General features: G+C 39.0%; 1 protein-coding gene across 2 annotated transcripts; it reads right to left on the bottom strand.

The window, feature by feature from the left end:
- Positions 1-3,076: 3,076 nt before the first annotated feature.
- LOC308688171 (5-hydroxytryptamine receptor 3A) lies at positions 3,077-21,163 on the bottom strand. Of its 2 annotated transcripts, XM_081361090.1 has the most exons (7): positions 20,948-21,163; positions 20,599-20,705; positions 19,971-20,143; positions 19,729-19,853; positions 13,779-13,989; positions 7,340-7,495; positions 3,077-3,621 (listed from the first exon to the last, which is right to left on the bottom strand). In XM_081361090.1, exons 2-7 carry the CDS (start codon positions 20,646-20,648, stop codon positions 3,290-3,292), a joined length of 1,047 nt encoding a protein of 348 aa, XP_081217216.1. In that variant the 5' UTR covers positions 20,649-20,705; positions 20,948-21,163; the 3' UTR covers positions 3,077-3,289. The 2 variants fall into 2 exon arrangements, with proteins under 2 accessions (XP_081217216.1, XP_081217217.1); XM_081361091.1 differs by lacking the exon at positions 20,948-21,163 and having other exon boundaries at positions 20,599-20,743.
- Positions 21,164-21,691: the final 528 nt, after the last annotated feature.

Genomic DNA, 21,691 nt, shown 5'->3' on the forward strand with positions numbered 1-21,691 from the left:
GCGATCGAAGCAGCGAAGGCGGAGGACACCCGCGAGCCGCGAAAGTCACGTGGAGTCTCGCGCAGCGCAGGCGTCCTGATGCACGTCCGGGAGAAGCTTACAGCGCTCGGGGGGAGGGCGGGGCCACTCCAGCCGATGCTTTCAGCTGCCCGGGAAAGCATGGCTGACAGCTCTGGATCGGTCCCAGCAACGATGGCACTCCCGTGGGAGGCAACGCAGTCGAAACTTCATTTCCAGAGGAATCAAGCCCGCCTTGTGATGCTGTGAGTGCATGGTCTGCGATGTGGAGGGGGGTGTGGCCCGAGGAATTGACTCGTCGGTTGTTGTGCCACACCAAACCCTCAGATCACCCTGGCCACCAGCCAAAGTATCCCTTCTCGATGAAGAGATAAATTGGGGTGTGGCAGAGGGGACTCTACTCACATGGAGATCATTGAGTCTTGATCTATAAACATCGCGATGGTCATGTTCCCGCAATGAAAACATGACTCATCAACGAGCGCTGCCAAGCGTGATTAAGCCCAACACGCAAAACAGCGCTCGCGACCGTTAGGCAGATGACCGCACAGTGCGCACACACATCCAGAAAATACACGGGCGAACCGTCTTGAAAAAGACGTGCCGCGTGCAGCTCTTTTAGAGAGTGGAAAAGCTCAGCAGGGTGCTGAAGCGCCCAGGGAGAAACACGCTCACTGTCGGCAGATTACTGCACAAATCAGCAGCAGGAAATGCGATCTCGCTGGAAAGCGCCGTCACACAAACACACTGAAGAGCCGCTCGTCTCGAAGAGATTTGAGATGACACTCAAAAGGCTTGTGGAGTGAAGTACTGAACTTGGCTCCGAAGCGAAAACATATCTGCATGTTGCCAGCGACTTCCTTTATACCCCCAGGGCGGGGCGGAGTTACGCTATGCAAATTCCGCAGACCCATGGCATTTCTTTGCCATTGGCTCGTGTTTTAATACTCGAAGATGATAGGATTTCTAAGCGAAACCCCATTCGTCGTCATCCGACGTAACTCGGAGTGACAACGAAAGGGAACTGGATGTTTTTTATGTCCTCAGAACCAACACTAAATGTTTGGAGAATGTTCTTATAACAAAACTCTAAATTTACTCTCCTAATGCAATCCCTTGATAGGCATGCCCTGGACAGTGGATCTGTAGTTCCCAGCATGCTTTGCAAGGGACTGCATTAGGAGAGTAAATTTAGGGATTGAATGTTATTTTATGTGTTTTTCAGTGTTGGTAGTTTATGTTGATGATTAAAGTTCAGTCTCTTTTATTGAATGTTGTGCAGAAGAGTAGCGCTTGTGCTCAGACTGTGGGAACTCAGAGATTTACATTCATCACTGACTCGAGTTTTTGATTAGTAGTTCATTAAATACACTGACCGTGATGTTGAATTACACTGTTGACCAAACTACACTAATTTAATTTGGAGTAAGCTAAATTAAGTTGTGTGTAAAATGTCTTCAATAACACAAAGGTAATGAATTATGTTCTGAGTCTATTTCCATAAAGGTGGAAAATGATTTTCATCTTATAAAACAAAAAAGAAGTTACGAACTTAAGCAATTTGACTTATCTGGGAAATTAGGTTATATCTGCTGACAGTTATGCTTCAGTAAAACTGTTTTTTTTTCCTTCAGGTTGGTTTAATTCAATTATAATAAATAGTCAACATTTAAAGTGGATCAAAACAGTTCATCAAAGTTGTCCTAAGACAAGAACGGGTATTGTTCAGAATTCACGTATAACTTTGATGAAAGGTTTTGATCCACTTTGAATGTTGACTACTGTATTTCATTCCAACAAACCCAGTAATTGTAGACGTTACCACATCAAGTACAAGTTGAGCTAACTAAAGATTTGTTTCAGAGGATAATGACAATATATGGGCTTTGAGACTATATGTGTGTTTGTGGCGTGCCAAACATTGTTGTCCTGATATCCATAATTGTCCTGAATGGGATTGTTCATTTACAGCTCTCCAGGTGTTTCTACACACAGCTTTGAGCTTGTACTGCCATCTGCAGTCACGATAGGAGCCAGTATAGAAATCAACACTAACCAGACAGAATTCAACACTGAATCGTGATTAAAGGTGCCGTATTCCCTCTACTAAAGCATAAAAATACCATAATATGTTTGCATATTTTGAGGAAACAGAAGTTCACATACTCATTTCTCTGGAAAACATTTCTACAGCTGGTTATTTTACTGTGAAATGTGTGTTTCCAGGCTGGAATGTTTGTTTTTGTTTTGGTCTGTGATATTGCACATTGCCAATTTGCCAATTTTCATTGTCCATTGCGCTCGTTCCTGTCTCAAACTGGCGACCCGTGTGAGCGCCGTCGAGTCTGAGGAGAATCGACGATCTCCCATATTTTAAATTTGGACTGCAGTACCTATTTCGACCTCTAGTCATTCCTACAGACTGCACCTTTAACTATATTCATCAGTATGTTCATATTATTATACATGTATGTACATTTACATATATTCACTTAGCTTAGTATGTTTTTTGTTGAGTAGGCCTATCATATTTTCTACACCAGGCTTTTATATGCCAATAAACCTATATAGGGTCTATACAAATAAACAATACAAACAATACAAATATAATTTTTGTCTTTCTAAAGTTGGAGGGCCCATATAGTTTCATGGGAGGGGGGTCCGAGGAGTCCCAAAGCCCCAGGAGAAAAAAATACTGCCTGACACTGTCCCTTCGGTCCACCATAGAAAGTGTTGACAAACATTGCCTGAAATGACCGTTTCACAATGCCTCTGCACTCACTCCTGATTTCTCTCAACACGTGGACTGAAGAAGTGTCAGTCAATACATGAGAAAACAAAGTAACTTGTGCTACTTATTTAAAAAAGTAAAAATTGTTGTGAATTTAAAAGTAATGCGTTACATTACACACACACAAACACACACACACACACACACACACACACACTTTCTTCGAGCAACAATAAGCTAAGTAGGAGCCTTCTACCCCAAATCCCCTATAACCATATGCCGACATATAGGTTTTTAATTTCCAACATAAAAACAATAAGTAAATCTCCTAGTTATAGCCTTTATTGATGACACAGTTAATAAAAAACCCTCAAATGTGTAAATTAATATGTACAATATTGTTTGAAAATAAAATAAAAATATGCAAAGGTTTAAAGACGACATAAAATCAAATTCTGTTTCATAGAAATCGCATACAGAAATGATGTAGATCCAAATCACCAATGTCAATTTTGCAAAAATCAAATCATAATATGTTCTTTAATAATCACCTTCATATTCTGTGCCGTTGTAAAAATATAAAGCACCACCGATAAAATAAGACTCGTACAATTCTTCTGTATCCCAAAATTCTTTCTTTTTTTCTTTGCACAAGTCTGTTCTAGTGACAATGACAACAGTGATGATATAAATTATGTCAATGAATAAAAAGAAACAGAAAATGATTTTATCCAAGCGATTTATAAAAGTCTCGTTGCTGCTTGCCACTTGCTCTTTTTGGTCAATGTTTTCCAAAAAGTTCACGATTTTTTGGAGGGAAGCCACCTCTGAAGGCAGATCGCTGGACTTTGTTGTTACAATCACCCCAGCATCTGCTTATGAAAAATCAATCAATCAATCAATCAATCAATCAATCAATCAATCAAATCAATAAACCAATCAATAAACAAACAAACAAACAAACAAAGAAACAAACAAACAAATTATATATATATATATATATTATATATATAATGAGCAGAAGAAACTTCTTTCAAAAACATTGAAAATAGTAATGTGTCCAAATGTTTGGCCTGTACAGTATATATATATATATATATGTATATGTATATATGTATATATGTATATATATATATATATATATATATATATATATATAATGTATATATATTAGAGGTGGGCATAGATTAATTTTTTTAATCTAGATTAATCTAGATTAATTTTGAAATTAATCTAGATTAATCTAGAATAAAATGGCTCATTTGAATTCTGCCGAAGGCATTCAGAATATGTGTGCTACCCAAATACATTTACATTTACATTTAGTCATTTAGCAGACGCTTTTATCCAAAGCGACTTACAAAGTAGGACTAGATTAAGCGAGTCATCATGTAGAGGCAAAAAAAAAACAAAAAGCAAATAATGACTATAAAAGTAAGTCTTTGAGAACGGGTTTCTCAAGCCAGGTGGCGCATTAGACCAGGGGCTCATCTCCTGTTTCCAAAATGCATCACAAACTGCTTGAGAAAGCTGTTCTACTCATAGACTGTAAAAAGTTACTACTGTACTGTTACCGTCCGTAGGTAACATTAGGTAGGCCTATGTTATTATCAACCACTATAGGCTATCAATTAGGGATGGGCGATATGGCCTAAAATCCATATTGTGATATACATTGCAGCCTCTTGCGACAACGATATTATAATAAAACCATATCAGAACAGGTTACACAGACCCTGCTAAACAACTGCTAAATGTTTTTTTTTTTGTTTGTTTGTTTTTTGAAAGGGTGTATGTAGTTTTGAGAACATATATTGTGCAAAACTGTAAGTATACAATATAATTTTGCAGATAAATAAAATTTAAGTACACTAGCTGCAGAGACTTAAGTAGGTCTAATGTTTGGCTTGGAGCTTATGAAACCCCAACTTTAAAATTAACGTTAGAATATTGTCTAACTGATGTCTTTTCAGTTAAAAAGAAACACAACAACGATTCTTAAAATCGGGCGCTTTTAATAAAAAGAGATTATGTGCTACACCACTCACTCAGATATATTGGGAATAATACGCGCGCGCTGGTATTCAGTGATATGTTTCGTTTTGAATTTGAGGTGGTAGAACGGATTAGTCGTGTGTTAACTTACCGAACTGTTATACCACAGAGTCTACGTCGGACGGCTTAAATCCGAACCAAGTCCAAATAATGGATGTTGCACGGATCTTTTACACCAGCTTTCACTTTCAGCCGTGTTTACTTAAGATGACGACGAATATGATGCGTTGCAGCCGGGTGTACCTCGCGGCCGCGGGTAGATTGCGTCATCATCGCTTGTGTAGCTTGGGCCAGCTCCCAACCCAACTTGGAGAATAGATTAACGGCGATATTTTTTTTATTGCGCGATAACGCCGATAACGGCCCACCACTAATAAATATATATATATATATATATATATATATATATATATATATATATATATATATATATACTGTACAGGCCAAACATTTGGACACATTACTATTTTCAATGTTTTTGAAAGAAGATTCTTCTGCTCATTAAGCCTGCATTTATTTGATCAAAAATACAGAAAAAAAAAGTAATATTGTGATATATTATTCCAATTTAAAATAATTGGTTTTCAATTTATTATACTTTAAATTATCATTTATTTCGGTGATGCAAAGCTGAATTTTCAGGATCATTACTCCAGTCTTCAGTGTCACGTGACATCCAGTCAATCACATGATCCTTTAGAAATCATTCTAATATTCTGATTTATTATGAGTGTTGGAAACAGTTCTGCTGCCTAATATATTTGATGAATAAAAGGTTAAAAAGAACTGCATTTATTCAAAATAAAAAAAAATATTTACTAATAATATAAATCTTCTTTTCTATCAATTTTTATCAATTTAACACATCCTTGCTGAATAAAAGTATTGATTTATTTAAAAAAAGAAAGGAAAAAAAATAACTGACCACAAATTACTGACCAGTCTTGTATATTGTTGTTACAAAAGATTTCTATTTTTAAAACATTTGGTTCTTTTTTTTTCTTTTTTTACTTTTTAGTATCCTAAAAAAGTATCACAGGTTATGAAAAAATATTAAGCAGCAGAACTGTTTCCAACTTTGATAGTGAATCATAATGAAGAATGATTTCTAAAGGATCATGTGATAGACTGGAGTAATGATCCTGAAAATTCAGCTTTGCATCACAGAAATAAACAATAATTTAAAGTATAATAAATTGAAAACCAATTATTTTAAATTGTAATAATATATCACAATTAGAGGTGGGCATAGATTAATTTTTTTAATCTAGATTAATCTAGATTAATTTTGAAATTAATCTAGATTAATCTAGATTAAAATGGCTCATTTGAATTCTGCCGAAGGCATTCAGAATATGTGTGCTACCCAAATAATGACTATAAAAGTAGGCTAAGTCTTTGAGAACGGGTTTCTCAAGCCAGGTGGCGCATTAGACCAGGGGCTCATCTCAGGAACTGTTTCCAAAATGCATCACAAACTGCTTGAGAAAACTGTTCTACTCATAGACTGTAAAAGGTTACTTCTGTACTGTTACCGTCCGTAGGCAACATAGGCCTATGTTATTATCAACTACTATAGGCTATCAATTAGGGATGGGCGATATGGCCTAAAATCTATATTTTGATATACATTGCAGCCTTTTGCGATAACGATATACAGTATATTATAATAAAACCATTACAGAACAGGTTACACAGACCCTGCTAAACAACTGCTAATTTTTTTTTAAAGGGTATGTAGTTTTGAGAACATATATTGTGCAAAACTGTAAGTATACAACATAATTTTGCAGATAAATAAAATTTAAGTACACTAGCTGCAGAGATCTTAAGTAGGTCTAATGTTTATTATAGCTTTGAGCTTATGAAACCCCAAATTTAAAGTGATAATATTGTCTAACTGATGTCTTTTCAGTTAAAAAGAAACACAACAACGATTCTTAAAATCGGGCGTAGACAGAGATTATGTGTTAACGTTACACCACTAAGATATATTGGATTGAGAATAATACGCGCGCGCTGGTATTCAGTGATATCAGTTTCAGTTTCGTTTTGAATTTGAGGTGGTAGAACGGATTAGTCGTGTGTTAACTTACCGAACCGTTACCCCACACACTCGGATAGTTTGCTGCTGTTTGTCGGACGGCTTAAATCCGAACCAAGTCCAAATAATGGACGTCACTTTCAGCCGTGTTTACTTAAGATGACGACGAATATGCGTTGCAGCCGGGTTACCTCGCGGCCGCGGGTAGATTGCGTCATCATAGCTTGTGTAGTAGAGCCATCTCCCAACCCAACTTGGGGATTAGATTAACAGCGATATTTTTTTTATCTCGCGATAAGGGTCTCGCGTTAACGCCGATAACGGCCCACCACTAATCACAATTACATTTTTTTCTGTATTTTTGATCAAATAAATGCAGGCTTGATGAGCAGAAAAAACTTCTTTCAAAAACATTAGTAATGTGTCTGTAAACACACTACAAGTCTGTATCAAGCTATTATGTATTTCTGTTGTATTTAGTATTCTCTTACCTTCATCCTGACCCAGGCTGGCTGTTTTTTTGTGTTTTTTTATGTTCTTTGAGCATTTACAGAGCAGGATTCTGTCACCCAATGAAACATGTGTCAACAAAATAGACACCACCATGCTCAACACCAGATTGACCAGACAGAAGCAGAAATGATAATCTTTGGAGCAAAATACAGAAAAAAATTATAATTTACCTGTGCATTGCATAACTGTAGATGAATAAAAAATAAACTGTACAATATTATAAATGATGAATCACATTTTGTCACGCCACATCAGCTAACCACTGGGGTACCTGAGGGTTCAGTGCTGGGGAACCTCCTCTTCTCAGAATACAACATCACTAAGACCTTTTATCTGTTCACAAAGTTCTTCTTACCACTGCTAACAACAAACAGTTCTACCACTGATTTCAGAGTGCACACATCTAGGCTTTTATGAAAGAACACTACTTCCAACTAATCCTAAACAAGAAAAGGTTCTCATTAGCCCTATTCGGACAGTAATTGTTTCTCAGGGGGTTGTGCGATATTTTCATTTACAGAGGTTAATCTGAGATTTTATTGCTGTCCGAATCCATAGTTATAATAGCCAGATGAACAAAGAGAAAATGCGATTTGGTGGTGTTGGTTAACCTTAATCATTTTTGACCTATTGCTGTCAGGTCAAAAATGATTACGTTAAAACACAACCAACACCAACAGTTCACTTTTTCTCTTTGTTCATCTGGCTATTATAACTGAATTACACAGCCGCACTAAATCTTAAATTAAAAATGTAAGGGTTAAGAGCCCAACTAAAGCAAACACTGATCTCCATAACGGTGACTTAAAATTTGTGATTTTCTCCTTCAGTGATTCTGCTTGTTAACATCAGGTGTCTTCAATAATGCTCAATCATCACTCAGTTAATCACTTAATTAATTATAAGAATATTATTCTTCCATCTGCTCTTTTCTGATCATGGAAATGTAAAGGAAAATTCTAATGAATTGTATGTGCCTTGTACAAATAATGCAATTTCATGAAAAGAATAAAAGAAATGAATGAATGAATGAATGAATGAATGAATCTCATTAACTTCAACACTGCTTCAGTGTTATTTATAACACTCTGAGTGTGGAACAATTTGATTAATTCGTTGCTATAGGAAAGGACGAATTTTCTAAACTCGTTAAATCATCTAAATCGACAACATGTATGTTAGACCCTATATCAACTAAGCTACTGAAAGAGATGCTTCCAGGGGTCATAGATCATCTTCTTACTATCATTATTTAATCTTTGTCATTAGGATACATACCAAACACTTTTAAAGGGGGGGTGAAATGCTATTTCATGCATACTGAGTTTTTTACACTGTTAAAGAGTTGGATTCCCATGCTAAACATGGACAAAGTTTCAAAAATTTAATTGCACGTTTGAAGGAGCATTTCTGTGCCAAAAATTGTCCTTCCGGTTTGTCACAAGTTTCGGAAAGTTTTTTTCGAGTATGGGTGTGTGTGACGTCAGATGTAACGGAATTTCCTTATACGGGTCCTAAGGGCACTTCTCCGGTAAGATCGCGGGCGCGCGCGCACTCGTAGACCAGAGCAGTTCGCCATCAAAGCGCCCTGCCCGGCTTTTGGGAAGTCAATGTCACCAAAGAAGTGTGTTTTTGGTTGCCAGGGCAAGACAACCCTGCACAGATTCCCAAAGAACACGGCGGTAAAGGGATAGTTCACTTTGAAATTAATTTTTGATATGTTTTAGCTTACCTCAAGGGCATCCAAGATGTAGGTGTCTTTGTTTCCGCAGTAGTTTCAATTTTGATATTTTTTAGGTCAAACCGTTCTTGTCTGTCAGTCATATAATGCAGGTCTATGGTCACAGTCTCAAAACACAAGCACAGAGTCCAAATTAAAACAATTCCCCATCGTCCAAATTAAACAATTCCCCATCATAAGTACACATTGACGGCCTAAGACACGAAACGAGCGGTTTGTGTGACGAAAACGAGTCCAAATGATCTGACGGCGTGGGCGGGTATAGATATATATACATAGATGTCGCCTTCGCTACTGCAGTTCATTGGAACGAAACCGTAGCCAAGTGACATCTAGTGTATACATCTATACCCGCCCTGGCCGTCAGATCATTTAGATATGTGCTGTTTTCAAGAGATAACAACAATATAAATACTGTTCGTTTTCTCACACAAACCGCTCGTTTCGTGTCTTAGGCCGTCAATGTGTACTTATGATGGGGAATTGTTTAATTTGGACGATGGGGAATTGTTTTAATTTGGACTCTGTGCTTGTGTTTTGAGACAGTGACCATAGACCTGCATTATATGACTGACAGACAAGAACGGTTTGACCTAAAAATATCAAAATTGAAACTACTGCGGAAACAAAGACACCTACATCTTGGATGCCCTTGAGGTAAGATTAACATATCAAAAATTAATTTCAAAGTGAACTATCACTTTAAGGAACCTGTGGATGGAGTTTGTTTTCCTGAGCATAAACGGAGTTGTGTAAGACTGTTGTTCCCTGCATTTCGACGATGATTGTTTTATAAACAAAGCCCAGATCGACGGATTTGCAGATCGTCTAATGCTTAGGATCGAGCAGTCACAATGATAAAGGTTCGGTGAGTAAAACTGCTTCTAATCTATTGTCTCTGTGTGTTGTCACTAGCTCGGCGCGTTAGCACAGCTTTAGCTTCGCCCACACAGCCCGCCTCCAGCCGCACGTTTTTTTTCCGGAAAGACTCGGTACATCCTATCTTTCTTAATATAATATAATAAAACTAAAGACTTTTTGGAGATATGAAGGATGCAATACTACTCTATAGGTACTCAAGATTAACAGGAGATTGAGTGAAAATGAGCATTTCACCCCCCCTTTAAGCTTGCTAAGATAAAACCTGCATTTGACACCATTGACATCAAAATTTATGTTGGCATCTGTGGAATTGCACTAGAATGGTTTAAAGCTCCAATATGTAACAATTTTGTAATAACATTTCAGAAAATAACTTGCACAGTGTGATATATTTCCTCCAGTTGTGTACTTACAATATCTCAAAAGTCTCCAAAGATTTCTTATTTCAGAGAAATTCCGATTTTAAATAACTGGCCATCCCGGAAAAGAAATGTCGCCTCTCAGTGACGCAATGTCCGCACTATCCTTTTTTCCGGTGTGGACCATGTGATATTCCACCACACCGGAATATCACATGGTCAAATGCGGAAGTGGTGGTTAAAGCGTTAAAGCCATAGACTGTATGGTTATAGCTGTTATGGATCACGATTACTCTTTGGCGAGTATTGAAGTGCCAACAAAACGAAAGCGTCCATATTCAGATACACGCAGACTGTGTGACAAACGGAGAAATAAAACCCGGATAAATATCGGCCAGGCGTTTTCGAGATGGAGAGAGCTGCGCAACAATCTTGGACTTGACAGAGACTCTGCTCTCGCGAGTGTATTGATAGACAGGTAAGCAAATCATTTTTTTTTTTTTGTACAAGTAACGTAATAGTTACAGTAAAGATGATTATAATAGATATGAATTACACCACATGCCGGTAATAATATAGCATAACATTTCACGTTCCTTGCAGTTCATTAATTATGATGACATAAAATAATACGATCAGACATACAGGTAATACAAAAACGAATAAATTACCTCATCCGTGATCATGATTCATTAATTCCATTTAGATACATCGCTAGATGGTGAAAACGCATTAAAAAGGACATCTCCCATCGTCACCTCCTTCATAGCGTCATCAAGCTTCGCCTTTGTTATTGTTGGAAACTGCGCCCTCTTGTGGTGAAAATTTTGTACATATTGGAGCTTTAAATCATACTTATCTGACCGTTATCAGTTTGTAGCAGTAAATGATGAGATGTCTCATCGATCACAAGTTCAGTATGGCGTACCACAAGGCTCAGTACTAGGACCGCTGCTGTTCACTCTGTACATGCTACCCTTAGGAGATATCATTAGGAAACATGGCATTAGCTTTCACTGTTATGCTGATGATACTCAGCTCTATATTTCTTCAAAACCTAACGAAACTTATCAATTCACAAAATTAACGGAATGCATAGCGGATATAAAAAATTGGATGACTTGTAATTTCCTACTTCTAAATTCTGAAAAAACAGAGTTTCTAATTATTGGACAAAAAACTTCCTCATGCAATAACCTAGAATACTGTCTAACACTTGATGGCTGCTCTGTTAAGTCTTCGTCGTCGGTTAGGAACCTGGGTGTGCTCTTTGATACCAATCTTTCATTTGAAAGTCACGTGTCTAGTATCTGTAAAACTGCATTTTTCCATCTTAAAAATATATCTAAATTACGCCATATGCTCTCATTGACAAATGCGGAACTATTAGTTCATGAGTTCATGACATCAAGGCTACTCTGTCAGTTCAAAGCTAGATTAAAGACACATCTCTTTGACCTAGCATACACATAACACATTGTAAACTTCTATAATTCAGTGTAAGGCTGCATAGATTAGATCAGCCGGAACTGGGAACACTTCCCTTAAATCCTGATGTACTCGTTACATCATAAGAAGGATGGCGTCTATTCTAATATTAGTCTCTCTGTTTATCCCGAGGTTTACCGCAGCCTGCCAGATCCAGGCCGTATCCAGATCTGATGAAGGACATGTGCCTGGACGTGACCACAATGCAGTCCTGAAGTGTCAACTAGTCTCTTCCCTGTGAAGGCCCTCTTCTCCTTCCCTTTACCTCTCTACAGATAAAACGCTGTCAAAATAATTGGTTACACTTTATTTCGCTAGTCGACTTTAGACATTCTACCAATTATAGGTAACTTTGCAACTATGAATGTGAATGCGAACACGATCCGGGATTGATGCCGGCATCAATGCCGGGTTGGGGACCTAGTAACATTGCTGTGTTCAATCCCGGAACGCATGCTGTGTGAACAAAAGCCGTAATAATGCCGTGTTGTAGTGATGACGCTGAAGTTCTATCACACCACATGTAGCCACTTACATGGATGCTTACTTGGTATATGTAACTCTTTAGGTATTTACAAAATGAATGATAAGTATAAGTTTATATTAGTTCAAGTTTGCTTTGTGTGGATGTATTGTTCTGTTCCAGTGATGTTCTGTGACTAAACATTAAAGGGAAAAGATATCACCTATGGAGTCAAAGCCTGTTCCCCAGTGGTATCTGCTGAAGCCTTTGCAAGAGGCATAGATACCCCTCAGGTCCCAGCAAGTTTTCACAAAGGTGGAAGGACCCAGCAATCCATTTCGCCCCTTTTGATAGGATCGTTCGCCAGCTGTGAAACGGTACGTAATGCGCAAGTTTATGATCGAATCAAAGAAAAAAAATGCACAAGTGTGGTTTCTGTGGACGCTGCTGAGACATTACAAGTCACATCGATGTCACATGTCTTTACAGGATTTTTATGGGTTGTGTGTGAACGCACTTCTCTGATTCCAGAAAATCACTGGCAGTGTGAATGAACCAAAATCAAACAAACCCAGGTCAAATCCCGGGTCACTTTATGCGTGTATTTCTGTGTGGAAAGGGGCTTTAGTAGACTGTAGTTGACTGTCAGTAGACTGGGAGGTTAAGGTTAGGTGTTAGGGTTTGGGTTAGGAGAATAAGTTGACTTGTAGTTGCCCAGTTACTTTTAGTCAGTAGAATATCTGTTGGAGGACCAACAAAATAAAGTGTTAGCAAATATTAAGCAGACAGTCTATTAATACTCTAATGACAGTTCACAGCAAAATCCCCAGTGTTAAATCAACACTGCTCAGAGCACATATGGTCCCACTCTTCGCAGTGTTAAAGTAACTGAGATAATTAAGTTTTTTAATTAACTGATGAATGACCATTAGTGGGGACACCTGACGATAATGAGCAGAATCACTGAAGGAAAGAGGAATAACAAGAACATAAAAAAGAGAAACACAGGAACTACAACTGAATTCCAGACACAGCCTCTGCTGAGATCTTGAAAGATTTAATGTCTTATTTTATCTTCAGTTGATCTCAGCAGAAGAGGATTAAACAACTCCACAAACAGCATTACCAGCTTCACTTATTACTAACCAGATTGACTTTATTTCTGTCAAACGTTTACAGAAGATGTTACTGAGAATTAACAGGGGTTTAACTCTAATGTGTTTCATTTGAAGTCACCATAACAGGGATCAGTGTTTCCATTAGTTGGTCTCTTAACTCTTATTGAGTCTTTTGTATTTTTCAGCTGTTGTAACAGTGTGTTTTTCAAACATACTTGCAGTAGCAAAGAAAGCTAAAGTGAAACGGGCAAACCTGCGTAAAGTATGTGTAAAGATCATTTCAGTTGTACTGCATAACAATATGACTGCCACACAGGTCTACACTGTGTGCAAGAGGCCTGTTATTTTTTATTTTTTTTCACTTACGAAGGATAGGGCTACATCGTCCACCACTGCCTAGGTGATCATTGAGGATGAGGAGGAACATGGTGAAGCTCAGGACCAAGGTGACCTTAAGGTTGTTGCGTTCTCCTCCTTGAACTGGCAGAGCAAAGGTCACCAGGTCAGCCAGCATTATTAACACACTGGGCAGGATCAGGGTCACAAAAGCACTGAAAGGACTGATGGATAAAGAGACCTGTAAACAGATGACAGGAGATACGTAGCAGTTGAATATTTATGTCTTCACTCTAAACATACACCTAACAATATTCTGTGTACTGAATTAGAAAAAAAGTACATTTTAACACTCAAAAGCTCATCTGTAGACCAACAACATTTTTTCCCACTCTGCAGTAACAGCAATGGCAGTAAGTAAAAATAATATTTTTAATAATAATTCATTTGCCAGTGTTTGTTAGGCATAATGTAGAGTCTGTCATGATTCTGCCTTCCTGTCTGATTTTCCTTGGTCTTGAGGCAGGATCATGACAGGCCCATGTTTTATGTGCAAGCACATGGCCTTTTGTTTGGGCCATGTGCTTGTGTTGTCTCGTTCTCTTGCCCCGCCCCCTTGTTATCCTCGTTTAGTCATCATTGCTTTACCCTTGTCACCTGTTTCCCTCATTAGTTTCTCCCTATTTAATCCCCTTGTGTTTGCTGTCTTGTGTCGGTTCATTGCCATACTTTGTGTGATCTCTTTGTGAGTATTCCTGTCTAGTAAGGTTCTTATTCTTGTATTTGCTGTTTGTTTATAGTCTAGTTAATTGTCAGTGTCATAGTCTAGTTAGTCACTCGTAGTCCTGTCTTGTTTTGCCCCCTCGTGGGCTTTGTTTTCCCTGTTATTTGTAAAGAATAAACCTTGTTTCCTGCAAACCGTCTGCAATTGGGTTCATCCTTGCATCACCATAACAGAGTCAGCCATAAGGCAAAGAAAGTAACAAACAGCGATTATCAAATAAAAACATAAGCTGATATGGCATATTTGTTTGGGGTAATATTATTATATTATATGAAATGTAGAAAAAGTTGATTAAAAGATAATAAAGATACTATCTTTTATTTTGTACTCATTGTAGTTATTTTAGCACTAACTTTGCACGATTTTGCCACGCAAGCTTTAATTCTAGGGATTAAGTGCTTTTGAAGGAATCCATACACTGATTTGGTATCAGGTTCTCCCTTAAACATATATGGATGTAATCCAGCTGTAAAAGACGTTAGCCAATAACAATAGTGGGTGTTTGTTTTGAAGTCTTAAAAGTGTTTCATTCAGAAGGTAAAAGACAGGGTAGAAAATGCTCATGTCATTTTAAATTTAAACATGGAAATTAAGACAGAAAAGTAGACAATCACAACAGACTGGGCCATCTGACCAATCAGAGAAGAGTAGAAAATCACAACAGATTGGACCATCTGACCAATCAGAGAAAAGTAGACAATCACAACAGACTGGGCCATCTGACCAATCAGAGAAGAGTAGACAATCATAACAGACTGGACCATCTGACCAATCAGAGAAGAGTAGACAATCACAACAGACTGGGCCATCTGACCAATCAGAGCAGAGTAGACCAATCACAATGAACTGGGCCATTTGACCAATCAGAACAGAGTACACCAATCACAATAGACTTGACCATCTGACCAATCAGAGAAAAGTACACAATCACAACAGACTGGGCCAACTGACCAATCAGAGCAGAGTAGACCAATCACAAAGGACTGGGCCATTTGACCAATCAGAGCAGAGTAGACCAATCACAGCAGACTGGGCCATCTGACCAATCAGAGCAGAGTAGACCAATAGTAGACCAATCACAACTGACTGGGCTATCTGACCAATCAGACAAGAGTAGACCAATCACAACGAACTGGACCATTTTACCAATCAGAGCAGAGTAGACCAATCACAACGAACTGGGCCATTTGACCAATCAGAGCAGAGTAGACCAATCACAACGGACTGGGCCATTTGACCAATCAGAGCAGAGTAGACCAATCACAACAGACTGGACCATCTGACCAATCAGAGCAGAGTAGACCAATCACAACAGACTGGACCATCTGACCAATCAGAGCAGAGTAGACCAATCACAACAGACTGGACCATTTTACCAATCAGAGCAGAGTAGACCAATCACAACAGACTGGACCATCTGACCAATCTGAGCAGAGTAGACCAATCACAACAGACTGGACCATCTGACCAATCAGAGCAGAGTAGACCAATCACAACGAACTGGACCATCTGACCAATCAGAGCAGAGTAGACCAATCACAACAGACTGGACCATCTGACCAATCAGAGCAGAGTAGACCAATCACAACAGACTGGACCATCTGACCATCAAACAGCAATTATCAAATAAAAACATAAGCTGATATGGCATATTTGTTTGGGGTAATATTATTATATTATATGAAATGTAGAAAAAGTTGATTAAAAGATAATAAAGATACTATCTTTTATTTTGTACTCATTGTAGTTATTTTAGCACTAACTTTGCACGATTTTGCCACGCAAGCTTTAATTCTAGGGATTAAGTGCTTTTGAAGGAATCCATACACTGATTTGGTATCAGGTTCTCCCTTAAACATATATGGATGTAATCCAGCTGTAAAAGACGTTAGCCAATAACAATAGTGGGTGTTTGTTTTGAAGTCTTAAAAGTGTTTCATTCAGAAGGTAAAAGACAGGGTAGAAAATGCTCATGTCATTTTAAATTTAAACATGGAAATTCAGACAGAAAAGTAGACAATCACAACAGACTGGGCCATCTGACCAATCAGAGCAGAGTAGACCAATCACACCGGACTGGGCCATTTGACTAATCAGAGCAGAGTAGACCAATCACAACAGATTGGACCATCTGACCAATCAGAGAAAAGTAGACAATCACAACAGACTGGGCCAACTGACCAATCAGAGCAGAGTAGACCAATCACAACCGACTGGGCCATCTGACCAATCAGAGAAGAGTAGACAATCATAACAGACTGGACCATCTGACCAATCAGAGAAGAGTAGACAATCACAACAGACTGGGCCATCTGACCAATCAGAGCAGAGTAGACCAATCACAATGAACTGGGCCATTTGACCAATCAGAACAGAGTACACCAATCACAATAGACTTGACCATCTGACCAATCAGAGAAAAGTACACAATCACAACAGACTGGGCCAACTGACCAATCAGAGCAGAGTAGACCAATCACAAAGGACTGGGCCATTTGACCAATCAGAGCAGGGTAGACCAATCACAGCAGACTGGGCCATCTGACCAATCAGAGAAGAGTAGACCAATCACAACAGACTGGGCCATCTGACCAATCAGAGCAGAGTAGACCAATAGTAGACCAATCACAACTGACTGGGCTATCTGACCAATCAGAGAAGAGTAGACCAATCACAACGAACTGGACCATTTTACCAATCAGAGCAGAGTAGACCAATCACAACGAACTGGGCCATTTGACCAATCAGAGCAGAGTAGACCAATCACAACGAACTGGACCATCTGACCAATCAGAGCAGAGTAGACCAATCACAACAGACTGGACCATCTGACCAATCAGAGCAGAGTAGACCAATCACAACAGACTGGACCATTTTACCAATCAGAGCAGAGTAGATCAAATCACAACAGACTGGACCATCTGACCAATCAGAGCAGAGTAGACCAATCACAACAGACTGGACCATCTGACCAATCAGAGCAGAGTAGACCAATCACAACAGACTGGACCATTTTACCAATCAGAGCAGAGTAGACCAATCACAACAGACTGGACCATCTGACCAATCTGAGCAGAGTAGACCAATCACAACAGACTGGACCATCTGACCAATCAGAGCAGAGTAGACCAATCACAACGAACTGGACCATTTGACCAATCAGAGCAGAGTAGACAAATCACAACAGACTGGACCATCTGACCAATCAGAGCAGAGTAGACCAATCACAACAGACTGGACCATCTGACCAATCAGAGCAGAGTAGACCAATCACAACAGACTGGACCATCTGACCAATCAGAGCAGAGTAGACCAATCACAACAGACTGGACCATTTTACCAATCAGAGCAGAGTAGACCAATCACAACAGACTGGACCATCTGACCAATCAGAGCAGAGTAGACCAATCACAACAGACTGGGCCATCTGACTAATCAGAGCAGAGTAGATCATTCACAACAGACTGAACCATCTGACCAATCAGAGCAGAGTAGACCAATCACAACAGACTGGACCATCTGACCAATCAGAGCAGAGTAGACCAATCACAACAGACTGGGCCATCTGACCAATCAGAGCAGAGTAGACCAATCACAACAGACTGGACCATCTGACCAATCAGAGCAGAGTAGACCAATCACAACAGACTGGACCATCTGACCAATCAGAGCAGAGTAGACCAATCACAACAGACTGGACCATCTGACCAATCAGAGCAGAGTAGACCAATCACAACAGACTGGACCATCTGACCAATCAGAGCAGAGTAGACCAATCACAACAGACTGGACCATCTGACCAATCAGAGCAGAGTAGACCAATCACAACAGACTGGACCATTTTACCAATCAGAGCAGAGTAGACCAATCACAACAGACTGGGCCATCTGACCAATCAGAGCAGAGTAGATCATTCACAACAGACTGAATCATCTGACCAATCAGAGCAGAGTAGACCAATCACAACAGACTGGACCATCTGACCAATCAGAGCAGAGTAGACCAATCATAACAGACTGGACCATCTGACCAATCAGAGCAGAGAAGACCAATCACAACAGACTGGACCATCTGACCAATCAGAGCAGAGTAGACCAATCACAACAGACTGGACCATCTGACCAATCAGAGCAGAGTAGACCAATCACAACAGACTGAATCATCTGACCAATCAGAGCAGAGTAGACCAATCACAACAGACTGGACCATCTGACCAATCAGAGCAGAGTAGATCAATCACAACAGACTGAATCATCTGACCAATCAGAGCAGAGTAGACCAATCACAACAGACTGAATCATCTGATCAATCAGAGCAGAGTAGACCAATAATAACAGACTGGACCATCTGACCAATCAGAGCAGAGTAGATCAATCACAACAGACTGAATCATCTGACCAATCAGAGCAGAGTAGACCAATCACAACAGACTGAATCATCTGACCAATCAGAGCAGAGTAGACCAATCACAACAGACTGGACCATCTGACCAATCAGAGCAGAGTAGATCAATCACAACAGACTGAATCATCTGACCAATCAGAGCAGAGTAGACCAATCACAACAGACTGAATCATCTGACCAATCAGAGCAGAGTAGACCAATCATAACAGACTGGACCATCTGACCAATCAGAGCAGAGAAGACCAATCACAATGAACTATGAATAGTTTCTGACACTGTGAGAAAACCGCTGATGCTGGAATGTATATTATGAGAAAATTGTTTTTGAAATTTTTTTTTGACTTTGTTGTTAACCTATTGTAGAAGACCTCCAAATCAAAATTAGGAACCTTTAAAATAGCATAATAAGCACTTCAATCCACTCCCATTCTTAAGAGTGGAATTCATCTCTAAAACTTTGCAGTGTGTATATGTCCTAAGACCAAACATATGTTAAGACAGTAAATAAGGTATTTCATGTCATGTTGCCTTTAAGAGTTTAAGGTAATACTGACATCTGGTTTCGCAGACAGGGTTTAGATTAAGCCAGGATTAGGCGTTAGTTAAATAAGGACATGCAAGTAACTTTTTTAAACGTGTCTTAGAATAAAACATTACTGGCATATTTTAAGATATGCCAGTGCAAGTTTCTTTCAATTAAAACAGCTCAAACATGCATTTTAGTCTGGGACTAGCTTAAGCCTTGTCTGTGAAACCGGGCATAGCCATAAGAAGAATGAAGTTAGTAGTTACCGAGAGATATCTGCTGTTTTGAAACGTTTGGTCTTGTTTTATTGTCACATTCACAGTCTCCCACTCTCCTTGAATGCCTCCAACATTAGATATGTCAGATGGATGGTTGAGGCTAATGCTACATTCTATAGATCAACACAAGCAAAAGAATGTTTAGCACTTATTCAGATATCCTTTACATTTTGTTTTAAATGGTTAACAACAAATTATCAATTTCTGTTCTCTTAAAAATGTTATCTTACGGCTTTGGTTCCATCCATTGATGGCCACAGAACATTCTCCACTCACAAAGGGGTAGTTGAAAAGGTTGATGTCATTACAGCTCACTGTTATGAACAAGATAACGGCATAGTCCACGGTTCCATCCTTCCTCACCTGTACATCCTCAGTGTAAGGCTTCACGGTTACATCTATCCTGTGTTTATAAAGAGAGAGAATATGACTTTCACCCAAGCTGGGAACCAATCATGAGTCTGTTGTCACGTTTAGCTTTGGTTTATCTTTATACACTCTTCATACTCTGCATGGTAACAGTCATTTCTATAGCAGTTGTCCACAAATTGATATTCAAAGATCCCTATTTTCCAGAGAAACAAAATTATATCAATTAACCTCAAAACTGTTTCGACTGGCTTCAAATGTTCTCACAAATGTTTATATTTAGATCACAAAATTAAAAATATAATGTACATCCATCAAAAGAGTTGAGATGAGATTTTGTGTCGTCTATGGTCAAGAGTAGAAATTTAAGTGGAGGCTCATCTTACCCTACTGGACAGGCTGTGTTTGCTTATACTAAACGGTAAAAAAAATGCATGGCATGCCATGGCATGGCAAAAAAATAAATAAAACAGTTCTGAGGTCACTTACGCATTGTCCAAAACCAACGCAGGAGTCCAGATTTTGTCAAATGGTAACATAACGGCTGTAGCATTAGATGTTGTTGCATTCCACTGTAGTTCAAGATCCTTCCACACCTATGGAGAAAAAATAAATGGTAACACTTTATTTCAATGGTTCACTTTAGACATTCTACTAACTATAAGTAACTTTGTATCTACACATCAACTATCATCATAAACCAATTTACTAAGGACCCATGGAAGCAGCAAGCCGAAAGTTTTGGAATATTTTTCCTCTCCCCAAATCTGTCACTACCGCTAGATGCTAGATGCTAGAACACAGTTGGTAAACCAGACTAACAACAATCACCAGAGACCTGCTTATTATCCTCCAAAAAGGAACTTTCTGAACAGATTTTGTGATTGATGTGTAGTCATTTGGATGGTTTGAGGCAGTGGATTGAGAAACTGAAGGGTGATATTTGGTGGATTGAGATTGGGCCTGCCGGTGGTAGTGGAGCCATCTTCCTCTACCTAGCCAGCTCCAGGCTTTCAGCCACCACCACCTGGCCGGCTCCAGGCTTCCAGCCAACAACAGGAAATGTTCAAGGATTTTGTTAAAATTATTATGGACTCAGTGAACACCAGAATGGATAACGTTTCCAAAGAATTACAAGAGCTAAAAGCAAGTTTACAATGCACAGAAGGACGTAGATGAACTTAAAGTCACTCAAGCTAAACAGAAAGATCACAGAAACTGATATAGTGAAAATCTGTGAGAGTCTGCAAGTTATGTGTGACAAACAAGAATATCTTGAAGGTCAATCAAGGAGAAATAATATTGTGATTGATGGAGTTCCTGAATCCACTGGCGAATCCTGGGCAGACTCTGAAGAAAAAGTGAAGGACATTTTTAGGCAAAAACTACAACTACAAAGAGACATGGAGATGGAGCGTGCACACCGAATAGAAAAACCTGAAGCTGCTAGAAACAGACCAAGATCTATTGTTGTTAAATTTCTGAACTTCAACAAAGCTGCGGTTATGCAAAGAGCAAAGAACCTCAAGGGCACAAAAATTTTCATTAATGACGATTACACTGATGCTGTGCGGTTAAAAAG

Source organism: Scardinius erythrophthalmus (genome assembly GCF_964197995.2).
Source record: "Scardinius erythrophthalmus genome assembly, chromosome: 1".
Taxonomy (NCBI): Eukaryota; Metazoa; Chordata; class Actinopteri; order Cypriniformes; family Leuciscidae; genus Scardinius; species Scardinius erythrophthalmus.

Bases quoted from the DNA above. Each gene is read 5' to 3' on its own strand.
- LOC308688171 (XM_081361090.1), bottom strand. From the start codon at position 20,648: ATGTTACCATTTGACAAAATCTGGACTCCTGCGTTGGTTTTGGACAAT. The intron at 7,496-13,778 runs GTAAGTGAAAAA...TTTGCTCCAAAG, and splicing joins ACGATGTAGCCCTATCCTTC to ATTATCATTTCTGCTTCTGT. The intron at 3,622-7,339 runs GTAAGAGAATAC...TTTCATAAGCAG, and splicing joins CAGCCTGGGTCAGGATGAAG to ATGCTGGGGTGATTGTAACA.